Source organism: Habropoda laboriosa, unplaced genomic scaffold, assembly GCF_001263275.1.
Source record: "Habropoda laboriosa isolate 0110345459 unplaced genomic scaffold, ASM126327v1 scaffold54, whole genome shotgun sequence".
In the NCBI taxonomy this organism is placed as follows: domain Eukaryota; kingdom Metazoa; phylum Arthropoda; class Insecta; order Hymenoptera; family Apidae; genus Habropoda; species Habropoda laboriosa.
The window spans coordinates 19331-35418 of NW_017100156.1; the positions used below are offsets into that span (position 1 = coordinate 19331).

The 16088-nt window shown below is 33.8% G+C and overlaps 2 protein-coding genes across 2 annotated transcripts in view; both read right to left on the minus strand.

Moving 5' to 3' along the window:
* Positions 1–5078: 5078 nt before the first annotated feature.
* Positions 5079–12563, minus strand: LOC108576926 (putative sodium-coupled neutral amino acid transporter 11). Its single transcript, XM_017940004.1, has 7 exons — positions 12390–12563; positions 10681–10734; positions 9782–9869; positions 8618–8827; positions 7947–8199; positions 7070–7418; positions 5079–5513 (listed from the first exon to the last, which is right to left on the minus strand). Exons 1-7 carry the CDS (start codon positions 12447–12449, stop codon positions 5079–5081), a joined length of 1449 nt encoding a protein of 482 aa, XP_017795493.1. The 5' UTR covers positions 12450–12563.
* Positions 12564–15067: 2504 nt separating this feature from the next.
* The window catches only part of LOC108576812 (mitogen-activated protein kinase kinase kinase 7-like), an 8745-nt gene continuing 7724 nt past the window's right edge, over positions 15068–16088 (minus strand). Inside the window, 2 exon segments of the mRNA XM_017939876.1 lie at positions 15068–15252; positions 15538–15791. Coding sequence (XP_017795365.1) covers positions 15088–15252; positions 15538–15791 — 419 coding nt within the window. The 3' untranslated portion in view covers positions 15068–15087.

Below are 16088 nucleotides of genomic sequence, written 5' to 3' on the forward strand. Positions count from 1 at the left end.
TAATAGGTATGTACTAAAAATTAGTTATTTCAATAAAATTATTCTAAATTAATTAGTATTGTAAATTATATTTTACAATATGTGCTGCGCAATAAAAAGGTTATATTTTCAAATTAAAGTTAATTGCGCACGCGTCAAATTTTACGGTTATGCACGCAGGTTGCTTTTACTCGCAAAATACATTAAATCAAGAAACACGATAAAAAGTAGACACAGATTAATAAAACTTGACTGAAACAAGCTTCTAAATTACAATGGTATTACCTTCAGAATTTTACGCGAAGCAATTGTCATGAAATTTGTATTTACTTTCATTCAATATATCATTATTTTTCCTTTATATTTTGAACAATTTTGAAAACAAAATTAAATTAATTTTTTCTACACTTCTATATGTAATATTATACTTCTTTTAATTTTATACAAATACAATTTTATTTTAAAGCAGATAGTGCTCGAAAATTTAAAACTACTGACCAATTGTTTCTTCAATTTTTCAACACTACGTCTGCTACTGATTACTCGTTCCGGCTTCAACGGAAGTTTCCATCTGCTCAACGATAAACAGTTCATAACGAATAATAGAACAATCTTAGGTATGTTATTAACATCGTTCATAACCCGTTAGATTCCAATATATCTATATCGTAGTCTTGTGAACAATAATAAATCTCTGCTTACTGTCTTAAAAAATAAAGCATCTGTTGTCTGAAACATTGTCCTAGTCTTCACAAGGAAAAATATATGTACATATATTCCAAGAAGTATTCTATATCCAACGGGTTAGATCACAATCGATTATTGCACTGTATTCTTATATCAGAAGAAAGAATATGGACTATGTACAATTTATTTGGTGAAACTTACTTTGTGCATCATTTTTACGTTATTAAAAAAATATTTAAACGTTAGAAAAATGGATTTCTCGGAAGAAATAGACAATGGTCTTATAAAAGGAACGCCTGCAAAACTCATTCATCGCGATGGAATAATTATCGATCATTTAAAACGTTCAAATCACATGGAGAATACTCGATTCAAAATAGACTGAAATTTTTCTTCTTTTTCTTTTGTAGGTAACATTGATCATTCGTTAGATTTAGTTTTATAACTACACAAACAAGTGATTGAAAAATAGACGGCGTATGTAAAAATTTGTTTACTTCTTTCTGTGCAAATAGAGCGAAGCAATCATAGAAATATATTTATCACGACTATAAACGAAAGACTGCGATTATTAGGAGAATTAGGAACCCGTTTCTTTTTTTTTTCTTTTTTTTTGTTCAAAAAGTTAATTTTCTATATAATTCAACTTTCCATTTTGAGATTTTAAATTATCATTTCATGTTTTACGTCTTTCTCTTATAGTTGTTGGTCTGCAATGCGATTGTCAATAATGACTGCTCTCTTTGTTTTCTTGTTGCTTTACGTTGCACATATACTTTAACTTCTAATCTTACACTGTTTTGATTACATAAAAAAATACCGAGTGTCCGTAGAATATACGTTAGCCTCTTGTGCAGTAATTTCTCTTTTGTTAGTGAGTTTACTATCTAATGAGTATTATATCTTTAAGTACAATGCTTTCATTTGTAGTACGCTATTTTTCCAAGGCATCAGTAATACATTCAATGTCTCGAAGAACATGCGTAAAGTGGGAGGAATTTAACTTTAATTGAACTTAATTTAAATTTTCAAAATCTTTCTTTTAATACAGTTAGAATAGAATCATTTTTATCGAATTAAAAATTAATATCGATTTTTAAAGTTATTCACTTTTTTCTGACAAAAAGAAAATCTATGGAAATTTCACCTTTAAGAATACACTATTCTATGAATTTTGGCAAATGTGTATAGCTACTATGAATTTTGGCGAGTTTTATATGTTAAAAGAGTTTCCCGGAAATTCTTAAGCTTATGGGATCTTAACGTACTATACAAACTCCTTAATACTTGACAATCTAGTTTCTTATGTTGTCCGTGTTTTGCCAAAATTTTGTATGTGTGTGCGCGCGCGCGCGTGTGTGTGTATGTAAAGTGTCAATAAAAATCGTGGACCTTAATTTAAGAACATTTTCTATCCATCAGAACAATGTAAAAAGTTCGTCTAGAGTTTATGATCGAAAAAATCGTCTTTCGTATTAGCTCGTTTCTCAAAATACGTGGTCTAATGTGTTAGCATAAATGAAAGTATTACACCTCTTAAAAATTTGTCCCCGCAGATAGAGAAAAAAAAAAAGAAAAGAATTGAAAACAAAATTAATTTATTTTTAATAATGTATTAGAATAACTTATATAAGAGTAGAAATATTTTGTCCTTTTATACAATAGTACGCACATTGCAATTGCAATTTCAAGGTATAACAAAGAATACTACTTCAAATAAGTGTATCAACATTGTAAGATGTAATACTTTCGTTTACACCACGATACTTCGTTATATGTATAATCTATATAGATAGGCAGAAAGTGAAATACACATAAATACACACATATACATATTATATACAAATTTACGGACACCCGGTAGTTTTTGGGCGAATTCTTTATAATATCATAAAGACTTCAACTGGAGCGTAATTTAAATAATTAATTTTCTTATCAATTTTCATTAAATACTTTCGTTATCGTGGTCTCTGATTGTTTTTTTTTTCTTTTTTATCCCGTTCTACATGTTAGCTTTCATTTATTATAATTAATACTTATTAGGCCTAATACGTTGCACTTCTTAGAATTTAATGTAAAAAGAAAAATAAGGTATTTTCATGTCTAAAAGAAGATAACTTTTTTGTAAAATTTCAGCAAATAAGACAACCTCGTTTGTTTAACGTTCGTACTATGGAAAATTTACCGAATAAAACGCATAGGAAATATTGAAAGAGATAGAAAATGCCAAAAAAAAGTTACCAGAATGTAATTTTAAAATTTAATAAAATAATTCAAAACGTTATCTTATTTTAGATTTTTAAACACCTATTTTTCTCTAATTGCATTATATCCTATGAAACATCCTGTATATACTATTATTCTATTACATCTAAACTCTCTCAGAAAGCAAACAGTGTGATTTCGTATTAAAAAAAAAAAACGCTTGTTCAAAATGTACCTCTAAATTGGCAATTAGCAGCAATGTGGTATGGCTAGGTAATAAACAAAGTGTACGAAGAAAAGTATTTTTAACTGTCGAATAATTTGCAATCAAACGAAACATTTCACGGTACGAAACACTTGTTATGCAATATCGATTGCGAAGCCATTATGCGGTATAATTTTTTTTTAATACAAAATCTTGGTATACTACCCTTTATTTCATAATATGCTCCTATGATAAAGATTCGAAAAATAGTGTCGTAACAGCTTAATATTATTCATCATTTAATCATAGTAAGTATTGTTCTTATCGACAAACAATATTTCTGGTTACATCGAGTTGATATCCCATGGAAATAATGTTTTCTTCTCTCAATGGTACACGGCTAGTTCCATTATTTATTTATATAATATATATGTATCAACTCATCGTCAAAAGAGAATAACAGAATTCTCGTTATCTATTCGATACTCTTGCTTCCTCGCTGGATTCAACAACGATCGTCGCACAAATAAATTTCTCTTTCCCCTTTTTAAATTCGTCTAATTTTCATGTCAACAAAATAGGTGTCATCGACGTCTCTCCTCGTAAATAAAGTAATTAATTGAAAGGAGGTTTTGGTGACTCTATTAGAGTAGTAATTTATTGGCAGCTATATTTATCAATAAACACTATATGCGTTTAAATTTAAGTAGAAAATCTAACGTGTCGGTAAAACACCTTTACATTGACACCGCTAAATAACACGTTTCACTGCAGCTAATTGAATAGAACGTTTGCAATTAATTTCATAACAGCCTCTTTGTATTCTGTGTATTTGATTTGCGTGGGTTTTAAAAAGGAAACGAAATGAACGTGAATAAATCAGTTTTAGTCGTTCAACTTCCTGATCGTAATTAAGTTTCGTATTGGCAATTGTAATGTCACTTATACGCCCTATCAATTGTACGTACTTTATACAAGTTTTCATCCAGGTACGCAAAAACTCCAAAGAAAAAGAGCTGAAAGTTAACTGTCCTTATCGATTAATTAATTATTCTAGAAAAAAAAAAGGCTGTCAATCTTTCGTCACAATCGTTATAGCAGGAACTGAATGTAAATATCGATCTGTCAGAAAAGTAATACGTTCGAAGAAAACATAATAGGCCATAAAAAAATAGTCGAACGATTGTATAAAATTGACGAACTTAAATTATTATACAGAGATTGAAATTTGTTCAGCTCATTCTTGAAAGTATGGAAATTACCAGCAAAGCTAGTTAGCAATCATCGTTATTCACATCTTCGAGACATACAGAGTGTTCCGTAATTAGTAGTACAATTGTACAATCAGTCAACCGAATACTCCGTGTTTCACGAATCTCTTGCATCGAAAGAAACCTACACAACGCAAGTTGTACATTATAATATTGTCTATAATCCTCGGTGTTTAAAAAATATTCGATTTCACGCGTTCAACAAGATAAAGTGCTGAGAAATTCAACAGATAGTTGCATTCTTAAATCTCCAAGGTACATCGTGTATCGTAACATATTCTAGCGTCACTTAATCAGCACGGTCGCTTAATCTCTCCCTAACATCGTCTTTCTATTCTCGTAACATTAATATCTAAATGTACACAGTGTCAGATGTGGTGAAGAGAATTTTTACTTGTCCTCTATATCGATTTGAATTAACGCGTAATCCCTACTTCCTTAACCTCTGTAACAGCATTTCCACTTATTTCCCTGTGAACTCTTTCTTTCGTTAATCCAAGTCGAGCTGCTATTTCTTCAATTATACAAAACGAAAAAAAGAAAAAGGAAGAAAGACTAGAAAGAATCTTGAAACATTTTTCTCCTGTTTCTTTTCTTTTGTTTTTTTACAAGCACGATTCCGTTCCCCAGACTCCAAAAAAAACCACTTACTTAAGGAGCATACAAAAACGTACCTACCCCAAAGAAAAATATCGCAGAGTTTCTCGAGCAGCAACACGGGATCTCCCGAGTTACATCGGCCTAATGGTACCGCTGATGCTCGAATTGAAATTCGTGCTGGTCGAGTTATCGATACAATACGGCATTACCTTTCCGTGCACGCAGGAACCGGACGTGTCTCTGTTCAGTATCAGCAACAGCAAGCCAGAGACCGCGGCGAACACGCCAGCGGACATCAAACCGAGCGCAGGAAGTTTCTTGTGCGAGAGAACTGGTCCTTCTTCGAGTTTGAGATAACACAGGCCAGGGAGAACATAAGCTAACGGTACAGCTGCGAGGATACCGTTCAATTCGAGGACCACCCCTAGACAATCCGTGGACATCGAGATCAGGTAAGCGACCAACACTATCGTCAGTGTGATTATCAAGTACTTCCGGTCGGAGTTCGGGACGTAAGCTGTGTGATCCTCCAGTTCGTCGGTTCCTTTGATTGCTGTCAGGATTACCTGGAGAAAGAATTTCATTTCCGTATAAACTAGTTGGTTTCTGATATTCATTTGTGAATGTGAATTGACGATTACACGAGGTTTGATTAAAAAATGAAAAATACCCGGACTATGCATCAATATTTCGTAAGTGAAGGTTACCATTGCTTGATATCGAGAAGTGACTTGCAATGACTTTCAAAGATTTGCAATGGTGTTTGTAATTTTTTTTTTTTATTCAATTTTTCATGATCTTTAAAATGCCCTCCTCTGATCGAGATTTATCGTCAACGCTTAAATCTGTTCTACCGTGTGCATTATTATCTCTAAAAGTAGTTCGCGAATTTTCTATCGAGGTAATTAGGTTACTTCGCGTGAAGTTTGTTATTAAGATTTGAACGATGAACTAATTATCGCATTTTAATTGCTTTCGAACCTTAAATCGGGATAATAAGAATCAATAGGAAGTCCGAAGTGAAGACTTTAAACTGGGCGAAGGAAAATATGATTCGAAGAAACCGGCAGAAATTTAAATAGTACAAGTGAAATGGAATTTAGTTAGTTGTAGCAATAAACAGAATTACAAGGACTTCGTTCACTTTAGTTGGATATTGTGAATGTTATGCGGTGAAGGGAAATTAGTTTGTCGCTTTAGAACATTTCTCGTTACAGCTGCTGTGATTAAGTTGCAAACTTTGCAACGTTAGTAGAAGAAACTTGGATGTGTTACTCAGCTATTAAACTCGATTAATTGTAAATCGCTTTTTTTTTCTCTCACGGGATGAACGCTCTGCGTGAAAGGGTTATCATTGATTTTTTTTTTTATTCTCGTAGGAAATTATTAATGGTCAAGCTAAACAGGTTTCTAGTGACTGGACGATTATGTTTACAGCTACATTTAGCAGTAGCGCGTAAATTCAATTTTTAAATAATTATTTCTTTAATACTTAAAAATTGAACGAAATAATTTTTGAACTTTCCATTCGAGTTGAAACATTCGCGCTTTTAATTGAAGATTTTAACGCGTCGAACGGAGAAAAAGAGAATAGAAACAAGTGTACAGTGTTGGACAAAGGTACCGAGTTGCTTTGATAATATTTCAGTGGCTTATCATCAAACATCTCCGCTACACTTCGTATTATCAATTATACTCGACATGCATTTCAATTTACATGATTTCCCCATTCATGTCCCCCCATTTCCTTTCCACAATTCACTCTCTATTATTCAACGACATTCTATCACCCTATTCCCCTCGTATCCTTGCCATCTTCAATCACGGTAATTTTCATCTTCACCGTTGTATTTTATTGTTGTTCAAAGCAAGAAATTTCTATCCTTTTAAATCAATATAAAAACAGCTTTATTACCTATTAAAAATTATTTTACTGTGCTCGATATAAATTTTGAATGAAACCTCTTAGAAAAATTGTTTTTAAATACATTTCTTCGTACCGTTGAAAGATACTTTACGTTCTACTCTTAGGACGACACACTCTGTACGAGACGAATGGTTATTAAAAGTGTAACCCTAAAAATTCGCGAAAAAAGATTATGAAAAGGAAAAAGTGTCTCACCTCTCTCGTAACGAAGCATTCAATAGGGAACGTGAGAAGAATGGTCCCACTGAACATGACTCTCGCGAAATTCATCAGATCATCGTCCCAGCAATAATTCTCCATAAGATCACCCTGGACGTATGCAGTAAAGGTGGCGTATCCAATAATTCCAAATGCTGTAGCGATCAAGAACGAGGTGAATAGTGACCAATGGGTGACGACGTCCCATTTCTGTTGGGTAGCCCTCTCTATAGACTCGTAGATAAGGAATGTATTATGATGGCACATAAAGGCGAATGCCATAATTCCAACGGATGGAATTATGCCGGGGAAATTTGCGAATCGCCAGCTATCTTCTTGGCTTGGTCTGAAAATTGAACCGATTCAACGTTTAATCCTCTTACGTCTGCTTATCTCAATAGGGAGGATACAGTTGGCAAAACAAGAGTAACACTGCTTATGTTGCAGTTTCTTTTTCTTATCACGTTAAACGAATAGAGATAACACTCGCCAATTTTTATGATAAATATGTTTCAACAAATTTCTACACGAGAGTATGGTAAATATTGAAACTCTGATGAGAGAAAAAGAGAAATAAAAGTGTCGATATAATTGTAATCCTCGTTTCCTCTCCCAGCTCATTTGCATTGCACCACGCACGTAGGGCTCGTGTTTAAATTTATTTTTCATGCACATACTCTTGTCTGAAGAAAATTCTGAATAGCTGAAAACATCCAGGAGATATTCTAGTATCTTTTTATTGTTTAATAATGTTCAACTGTACCCTCCACTTTAAAAGAACGAAGGAAAAAGAAAGGAAAACAGAGAATACGTGAAAATCGTAAGAAAAATTTGAAGCTTCGAATGGAAGAAGAAAATTTAGAAATCCACTCACACAATTGCAGACATCGTACCCATCCGAATCAAGATTGCCAAGAGAATGAAACCGACGCAGACCAACGAAAGGAAAGAGATCTTGGCTAGGCGAGCCACGTTTCTATAAAGACACAGCGGTATAGTGATGCATAGCGTCGCAAAGAAGATGACCACTTGACGATGAGCGAAAATGCTAGTCTCGCTCATCCCTGTTACCCTTATTAGCACTTTCGTCACCGTGTCGCCGACAACAACGTTATAAGAGACCATTGCTAGAAAGTAAAAGACGAGTAAGTTTCGAATTCGAGTTCCCTAAACAAGCTCGTATGAGACGCGGAAAGATGAGTGCTTTTCGATACGCTGCTTTCACTTCAAATACGGTTACCAAGTGTTATCGAACAACTTTTTTTTTTCTTCTTTTAACTACTTGGATACTTTTAATGAACTCAACTCGAAGTGCATTTTTCACATCGAAATATGCACAGTGACTTGTTCGATAAATTGTTGACGTGACTATAATACGAGATCTTTTAATACTAAATTTAAAATACTAAAAATCTTTTCAATATTTCACACGTTTTCCCGTGAAATCGAATGAATTGTAATGATTCTAATTCGACGGTCTTTAATCGATCATTTTCATCGCCTTTTGTTAGCAGAGGATCTTGAAGTTGTGAAAACTGTATTTACCTATAAATGGATACATAAACTGCAAACTTGTAAGAATATAAAATCCTGGACGACCAAAACTGGCCCTCATTAAACCCTGGTAACTCATTTCTCCGCAGATGTGGCCACTTCTAACCATTAAAATTAAAGAGTAATCGGTGAGGCCTGCCACCACTACTAATAATGCTATCCCCAGGCCGAATCCAGCCTGATGTAGTGCATAGGGTATGCCTGAAAAATGTTAATTAATTGTTTCGTCGTTTCTTTCCAACGATTCCAAATAATTATCGTCCTTTAAACACCGAAATAGTCCTTGCTTTATTAAAAAAAAGAAAGAAATCTAATTAGAATCGTTCGTAAGTATTCTCTCTTCTAATTTCTACAATTGAAGTATACAATGGATCGCAAGATATCTCTTTTTCTGCATTACTGGTGAACAAATAATTTCATTAATCAAATAATTCGATCGTAAGTGTATTATTTCTAACGAAATGTTCTTTTCCGTTCCGTTCGTTTTATCCGTTTCAACCGATCGAACACGTTCACCGTTTAAATAGGCGATCCCTGATGAATCATTCGTCATACGAAATGATCGGAAGGGAGTGGGCATCGAGCCAACAACTTCCCCTGAAAAAGAAAAGAATAAAAAAATAAAACTGATACGAATCCCTGAATTTAAAGAAGGCCAAGGTTCCTGACATCGCCCATAAAGACTATAATCATCCATGTATAAATACATGTGCGTGCCTCTATGCATAGAAGATGTCGCGTTTGCAATATGTATGCACGAGCGTATCTCGAAATGTTATATCGGAAAAATCGGATATACGAAGCTGTGCAAAAAAAGGATGAAGGGATCATTAAAATTTCAGTAGCAAAGGAATCGGTAATGAAAAGTGTCAAGTACGTTTCAAGGTGTTTGATATTCGGCAACAGCCCACTCATTGTCAGTATTTATATAAGTTAATTATACATATATATGTATATGCAATCAAGTAAAAATAGGACATTCCGTTGTGATGATAAATTTTCATCCAAAAGAATTATAAATTATCATGCGAATCCTGTGTATACGAAATACATATTTGTATATCGAAGGAAAACCAAATTGTACATATTATTTTGCACATTAATTCGGTGTTTCAAGGATTATTATTTTATCGATCATTAAGGTATTCGAATTACCAATGACACCACTGCCGATAATGGAATTGATGAAGTTAAAACTGGCCAACGGTAGGCTATTGAATTTTCCGGGTTCTTCTTCCTTCTCCTATAAAATCATCTTTTATTTACATCTATGAAAGAACAAATTGCAATAGAAGACAAATGAGAAGGAAAGAAACTAGTATTGATACATTTTGCGAATCTGTTTGTTGAATGTAATTCGATGGATTAGCTGCGTTAGAAATTTTTGCAATATGAAAAGAAAACGAAATTAAATATAGCTAATTTTGTTCTAATATGCACGCTAAACAGTCTATTGAACGGAAAATTTTGCAAGCAGTAAAAACGCAATAGAGTACTAATTACTTGAATTAATAAAAGGAAATTGAATAATTTAAATAACAGAATGTTTTATCATGCAAAAACTTGTAATTTTCATCCGAATTCTCTACAGTTGCATACCATTGTATCGTGTTAGATAAAACGTTTCTATCTTAAAAAAGTGGAACGCAGCTGTACGAAAAAACCTTTTGGTAAAATCTGTTAGCACGATGTTGAACGTGTAGTGTATTCGGTTAATGGGAATTCGTATAATAGAAACGCCATTGTACTGCGAATTCATTCATACCCGTTGAATTTTACCGATTGATTTCCAACGTTTCCAGTTTTAATTAATTAATATCGTAACTACACACTCATATAGATTTCTTTTTTTTCTTTTGCACTTTATATGATTACTTTTTTTGTCTTTATTTAAACTAACGTACATCGAATAAAAACATTTGAACTACTCTCTCCTTCGTATATCAGAAAAGTGTTAACTAATCCATGCAAAATTCATGCATTTGCTTATTTAACTCGGGCAGAAACGAAAGATGATTAAACATGAACTTTAATTAACCAATTAAATTTCTTACCCCGACAAGTTGCCGCATGTCATCGTAAGATTCCTCTGAACCGAGGCTGCCGCCCTGTTCAAAGTGAAAATTAACAACAGGGTTGACATTTTAAATATTAATCATGGTGGGATCGTCACGCTTGCAAAATTCCGCCGTAATGACATTCTTTCGAGCAATATTCTTAAGGGAAAAATGTGTTGCAGGACTTCGGGGGATAATTATAAACATTCTTCTTTCGAACGTCTAATTTCAGCGAAATTCAATTACTTTTAAATCGTTAATTAAATTTTGTTTCATCAAACGTCCTGCTTCGGTAGCTCCGAATGAAAACGGTCCACACGAATGTACCAATTGAACGAAAAACAAAGACTTCGATATTGCGTGTATTGAACAACATCGTAGTGAATTTGTCTGGCTGAGTTAAAAAGAAAAAAAAAACAAAAGTTTGAAATGAAATTTTCAATTTATTATATATATGCATACGACCAGCAATTGAACCCAACTTTCGAGAACCTATAATCTTACAAATTGTTGTACAATTATAAAAGTTCCGAGAAACATGAATGAACAAGAGAAGGTTCGTTAAACCGTGTATAATTACACACGTTAACTAAATACAATATATAGATATACTAAATATCAACGTATTGTTTATGATGGAAGAGAGGAAACTTTGTAAATTCTGTAAAATTATTAATAATCGAAGAAATGTATTTTTACGCGTTCTCTTTATATATATCTATCCAATTTTTCATCATTCCCTATCTCTTAGACATCCTCAATTACTCTCTTTCCTTCGTAAATAGGACAATAGCCCGAAACATTCCGAAAATATCGCCGCAGTGTGGTTAAAAATAAAACGATAAAAACTCGTAGCGTACGTATATACGACGGAAAATAATATCAACGCGGAAAACGCAGGTAAAGAAAGAAATACGTAAAAAAGGGAATGCGTATATGCATGTATACATATTTGATGAGTTATAGATTTTTCTCCTTTGTTCACAGCAGTACGAAGTGGAATAAACTTTGAATAAAAAGAAACGAAATTCTGACTTTCCTCCCTTTGGAGAACTGATTACAACTTCGGAAGGATACGTACGTCGTAACAAATCCAAGGAAACTTTATTATCCATCCCCTTACGTAAAACTTTCCTCACGGTACAAACAATTCTCGGTGACGGGAAGGGAAATAAAGAAAAAAGAAAAAAAAAAAGGAAGAAAACTTGTCTGGAATGTTCAGTGACAAATCGAAAGTTTGAAATTCCATCTCCGAACCGACCGAAAGCAAATTACTTTCCGCCACTATTGCCAAAAAGCCAAACACATTTCCAATTTCCGATTTTCAATCTATTTCCACCGAACGACTTCTGTCCTTCATATCACGATCAACCCTCCTCTAATCAGTTCTACTCTCTCTCTCTCTCTCATCAATCTCTGCTGAAACAAACAGGGTTCCTCTCACTCGTTCCAATTGCACTAATCCAACCCCAAAAAGCAGCACACCTAACGAGACCTCGAAACCATCTCGTCGCGCGTAGTCACTTTAAAACAAAACCGGATTACGCAAAATCCTCCCTTTCGTAATCAAATTAACCAACCCATGAAACAATCGCCGCGTTAATTACGCGACCACCATGTTCCCCCGAGTAACGGAAGGACCGAAGGACAACAGTGATTTATTACTAGAGTAACCGATGCATGAATATCATCGTTCGACTACTTACATCTTCGTAATTGTTCCTCGCGTCCAGGATGTAGCTTTTCTCGTCCGCGTCCAAAGCCATCGCAGGGGTGGTCGTTGAGAAAAAGGGGGGAAGAATCGAATAGTGGAACAGAGAATTAAACGGAAAGCTTAAAGGGAAGGCTCAACGTGAGAGTAGGATCGAGCAGACGTCTGAGGCGACTGCACCCTTCCTATCTAACCGGGCTTCCGTTTTTCACCCCTTTACAACCCCACCAGCGGCATGCATGTATGGTGGTTGCGATGGGTGCGTGCGCATCCCGCACGTTCAACGTTTTTCTGCGTTATCGAGGACCGAAGAACGTTGTCTCCTTTATCGCGTGTCCACCGCACACTTCTCCGCCCTTTTCCTTTTTGTGGCCCGCAACAGCAGACCCGGTGGTTTTCAAGCGACACCTCTGGGACACGTAATCCTGTTTCGAAGAACGGAGAATCTGAGGAGATTGTATCGCGCGCGCCTTTGGTGATAGAGAACGAGAGAATTTTGCGAATTTCACATTCTGAATGAACCGTCGTCGTTATGCCGCGACGAAGAACGCGTACATATGTATTTTAGACGCTGGTCGGATTAAAGATCGACGACTAAAATACGGAGATACACGTTTCACGTTTAATAATCGAATTGCCCTCGCTGTAGACAATGTGTCGGCCTTATTCTTCGATAAGAAACAAGGATGATTCATGTAATTACGGTATATATGTATGTGTTTTATATTCTTGTTTGGAAATAGACATCGTAATTAAAGTGAACGCTTGACGTCGGGGAAATTACAGATATTGCGTTTAATTTATATTCGTGAAAAAGGGAAAAAGAATCGGTGGAATTTTACGCGCCAGACAAACGATACTTTGTCACCCGATTGGAAATAATAAATTCGAATGTGACTGTAGCTTTTCATTTGTATTATATGATAGCCGTAACGGGATATGAACAACGTGTGCAGAAAGTATCGTAAATCAGTCTTTTCTTTTTGTATTTATTTGGACGAATTTTCAACGCTTTCTTTTATAGAGAATAAATAGTGGAAAACGTTATTTGTATGGAAGCATTGATAAAGATAGAATTGTTAACTGTGGCGTATATTACGAAATTGATCGTTCTATCGGCCATGAAATTGTGTCTGCGGAAATGTCATGGTTGACAGTAGAAAGCGACGTTTACGGTCAGACCCATGTGTGTTTTATTGCTCTGAACAAACTTCGGCTACGATTGATACAATTTTTACGTTATAAAAATTACAATTTTCAACGTTTCTGAGAATAAAATATTTGCCAATTGCAAGATACAATGTATTTTGCATAAAATTGCAAAAGGGCAAATCGAAAAGCACGTTGATTTCCATGAATTTTTAGAAAAATTAAAGTAAGGACACGAAACAAGCGATTTGTATTACTTATGTGTTAATCATATATTTTTTCTTTAAGCTACTATTACAACTTACAATTCATTTATGTGTTAAATTTATGTTTAATTTTTTAAATTTGTATTTTAAACACTAATACATCAAATACTTTTCGAATATCTATTAGTGATAAAGAATGTAAATTATCTAGATTCAACCAGTTTCTAAACGACTGTTTTACTTACCATTTCAAAAAGAAAGAACATATGAAACTATTAAGTACTTATTAAAGACAAGGAAATAAAAAGGAAAGATCGCATATATTTACTAAATATATGTATATATAAAATTTGTAAGCAAAAATAATGTTTAGCAATCCTTTTTAAAAAGAAACAAACCTTTAATCAAGGTATAGATTTTTGTTTAGTTACGATAGCTCAATTCTAAAAGTCAATTCGTATTAATAAAGCTATCGCTGAAAATAAAAATTCGATTGTAAACAAGTGAGATATCAGTGTTTAATTAAATACAATAATTAATACTTTATAATTACGCCAGTTATTAAATATGTAACTGACTGTACAAATTAATTGCAATGACAAATAAGTATGTATAATGGCAAATTAGATAGCAAAGGTAACGATACGATACATCCTTAATTACTTATCGATGTTAATTCTTACATAAATAAGTGTACTAATCGCTAAATCGCAGGCGGTTAACTAATCGTTGTTTCCCGATCGATAATTTTCAAATATATTAATTTTGTAGTTACAGAAATATTTACCACTCGAAATTTTGACATATTCAATCACAACTGCGCAAAGTCAGACTTAACAATCATAAACATATTTCATTGCATACTTAATCACATAACAGCCTACGGAAAATCGCAACTTACTATTCTCCCTACAATTTAAGCAACAATTACAACTTCAGATATTTTCAATGTAATTAATTCAATATTTCTTTTCATACCTATATTTTATGGTGTTATTGGTAATAAAATCAATTTTTATACAATTTCGTTCACTAAAAAAAAAAACGTAGCAGACTCGGTAAACATTTTTAAAATCAAATGCAGAAAAAAAGAACGGTGTTTTAAAAGACTGCATCACTCGATTCACTTTTTAACCTTTGTAAACTATACAATAAAATCTACTGTAAACTACTTATATTTTTTACAAAGAATTCCCATTATATTCACAAGAAAAATCAATATATCTTTCGTATTTTGTTCGCTCTGAAGAAATCAGGAGAAATTTCTAAACGTAGTATAAAAAAAAAAAAAGAGACAAGAACCTCGTTCAAACGCTTACACTTGCCTAATCGGCATATTCAAGAGTGTCTCGAAGGATTTTGACAAGGTACCACAAACCACCCATTGTTTCCGGAAACTGTCGGGCCCACTTGAGCATTGCTCAATAGGGCATTGTTAATTCTTTGGTTCTTCATAATTTCTAACTGGCGTTTTAAATTTCGATACAGCTTTATTAAGGACTCCTGTAACCGATAAGGTAGACCTAAATTAATCTGTTGCCCTCGATCGAGAAAGAGAAGAAAACATAACACAAGAAGTGTTTAAACGATTAAAGAATTAACGAAATCTCGAGAAAGTGCGATAAAAGAGGAAAATTTTAGACATATTTAATTGAAAAACTTCGGAAATTCGTTTTTCTTTCTTTCGTATAAAATCACAATTGAAACATTGCAAGTAACCTGATGATTTATAAATAAATCACTCTGTGCTGAATGAATTTTACATCGGACTCCTGTGAATCGACTCACCTTCTCATCTTCAAGTTTCCTGAGTTCCTCTTGTTGCCTTAAACTGTCTATAGTCAAATTTTTAAGCATCTCATTTTTGTGTTGGCCCAACAACGCTATCTCCGTTTGAACCTTTAAATATTCTTGCGCAAGCTGTTTGTGCTCTTCGAAGATTTCTTTCGATCTCTCGCAAGTTTGATCGGGCGTCAATGGCCTCAGATCCGCATCCAGAAGGCGATAAACATTGTCTAAATCTTTGTCGGTTGTGCTATTACCTGTTGACCGATAATTACAAATGAAAGTTAACCCTTAAAAAATGACGAACGAATTATGCCTTTTCTGTAGATACAGACTAATCACTCTGCAAGGTGATGGCTGGATCAATTAAACCCGTGATTGAAAGTGATCGATAAAAGATCATCGCTCGCATAAACTTTAATGAAATTCAAATAATTTAAGAAATGATAATATATACTTCGATAAGTTTATTGTCTCGATTTAGCTAAACTAAGAGTTTAATTTAGAGGGATAATCATTGTTATTAGTTTGACTCATTCTTCTACGATCGTAAC

Coding starts and splice junctions, on each gene's coding strand:
- LOC108576926 (XM_017940004.1), bottom strand. CDS start 12,449: ATGGCTTTGGACGCGGACGAGAAAAGCTACATCCTGGACGCGAGGAAC. Junction 9,870..10,680: donor ACATGCGGCAACTTGTCGGG/GTAAGAAATTTA, acceptor ATGATTTTATAG/GAGAAGGAAGAAGAACCCGG. Junction 5,514..7,069: donor AATGCTTCGTTACGAGAGAG/GTGAGACACTTT, acceptor TTCTTTCTCCAG/GTAATCCTGACAGCAATCAA.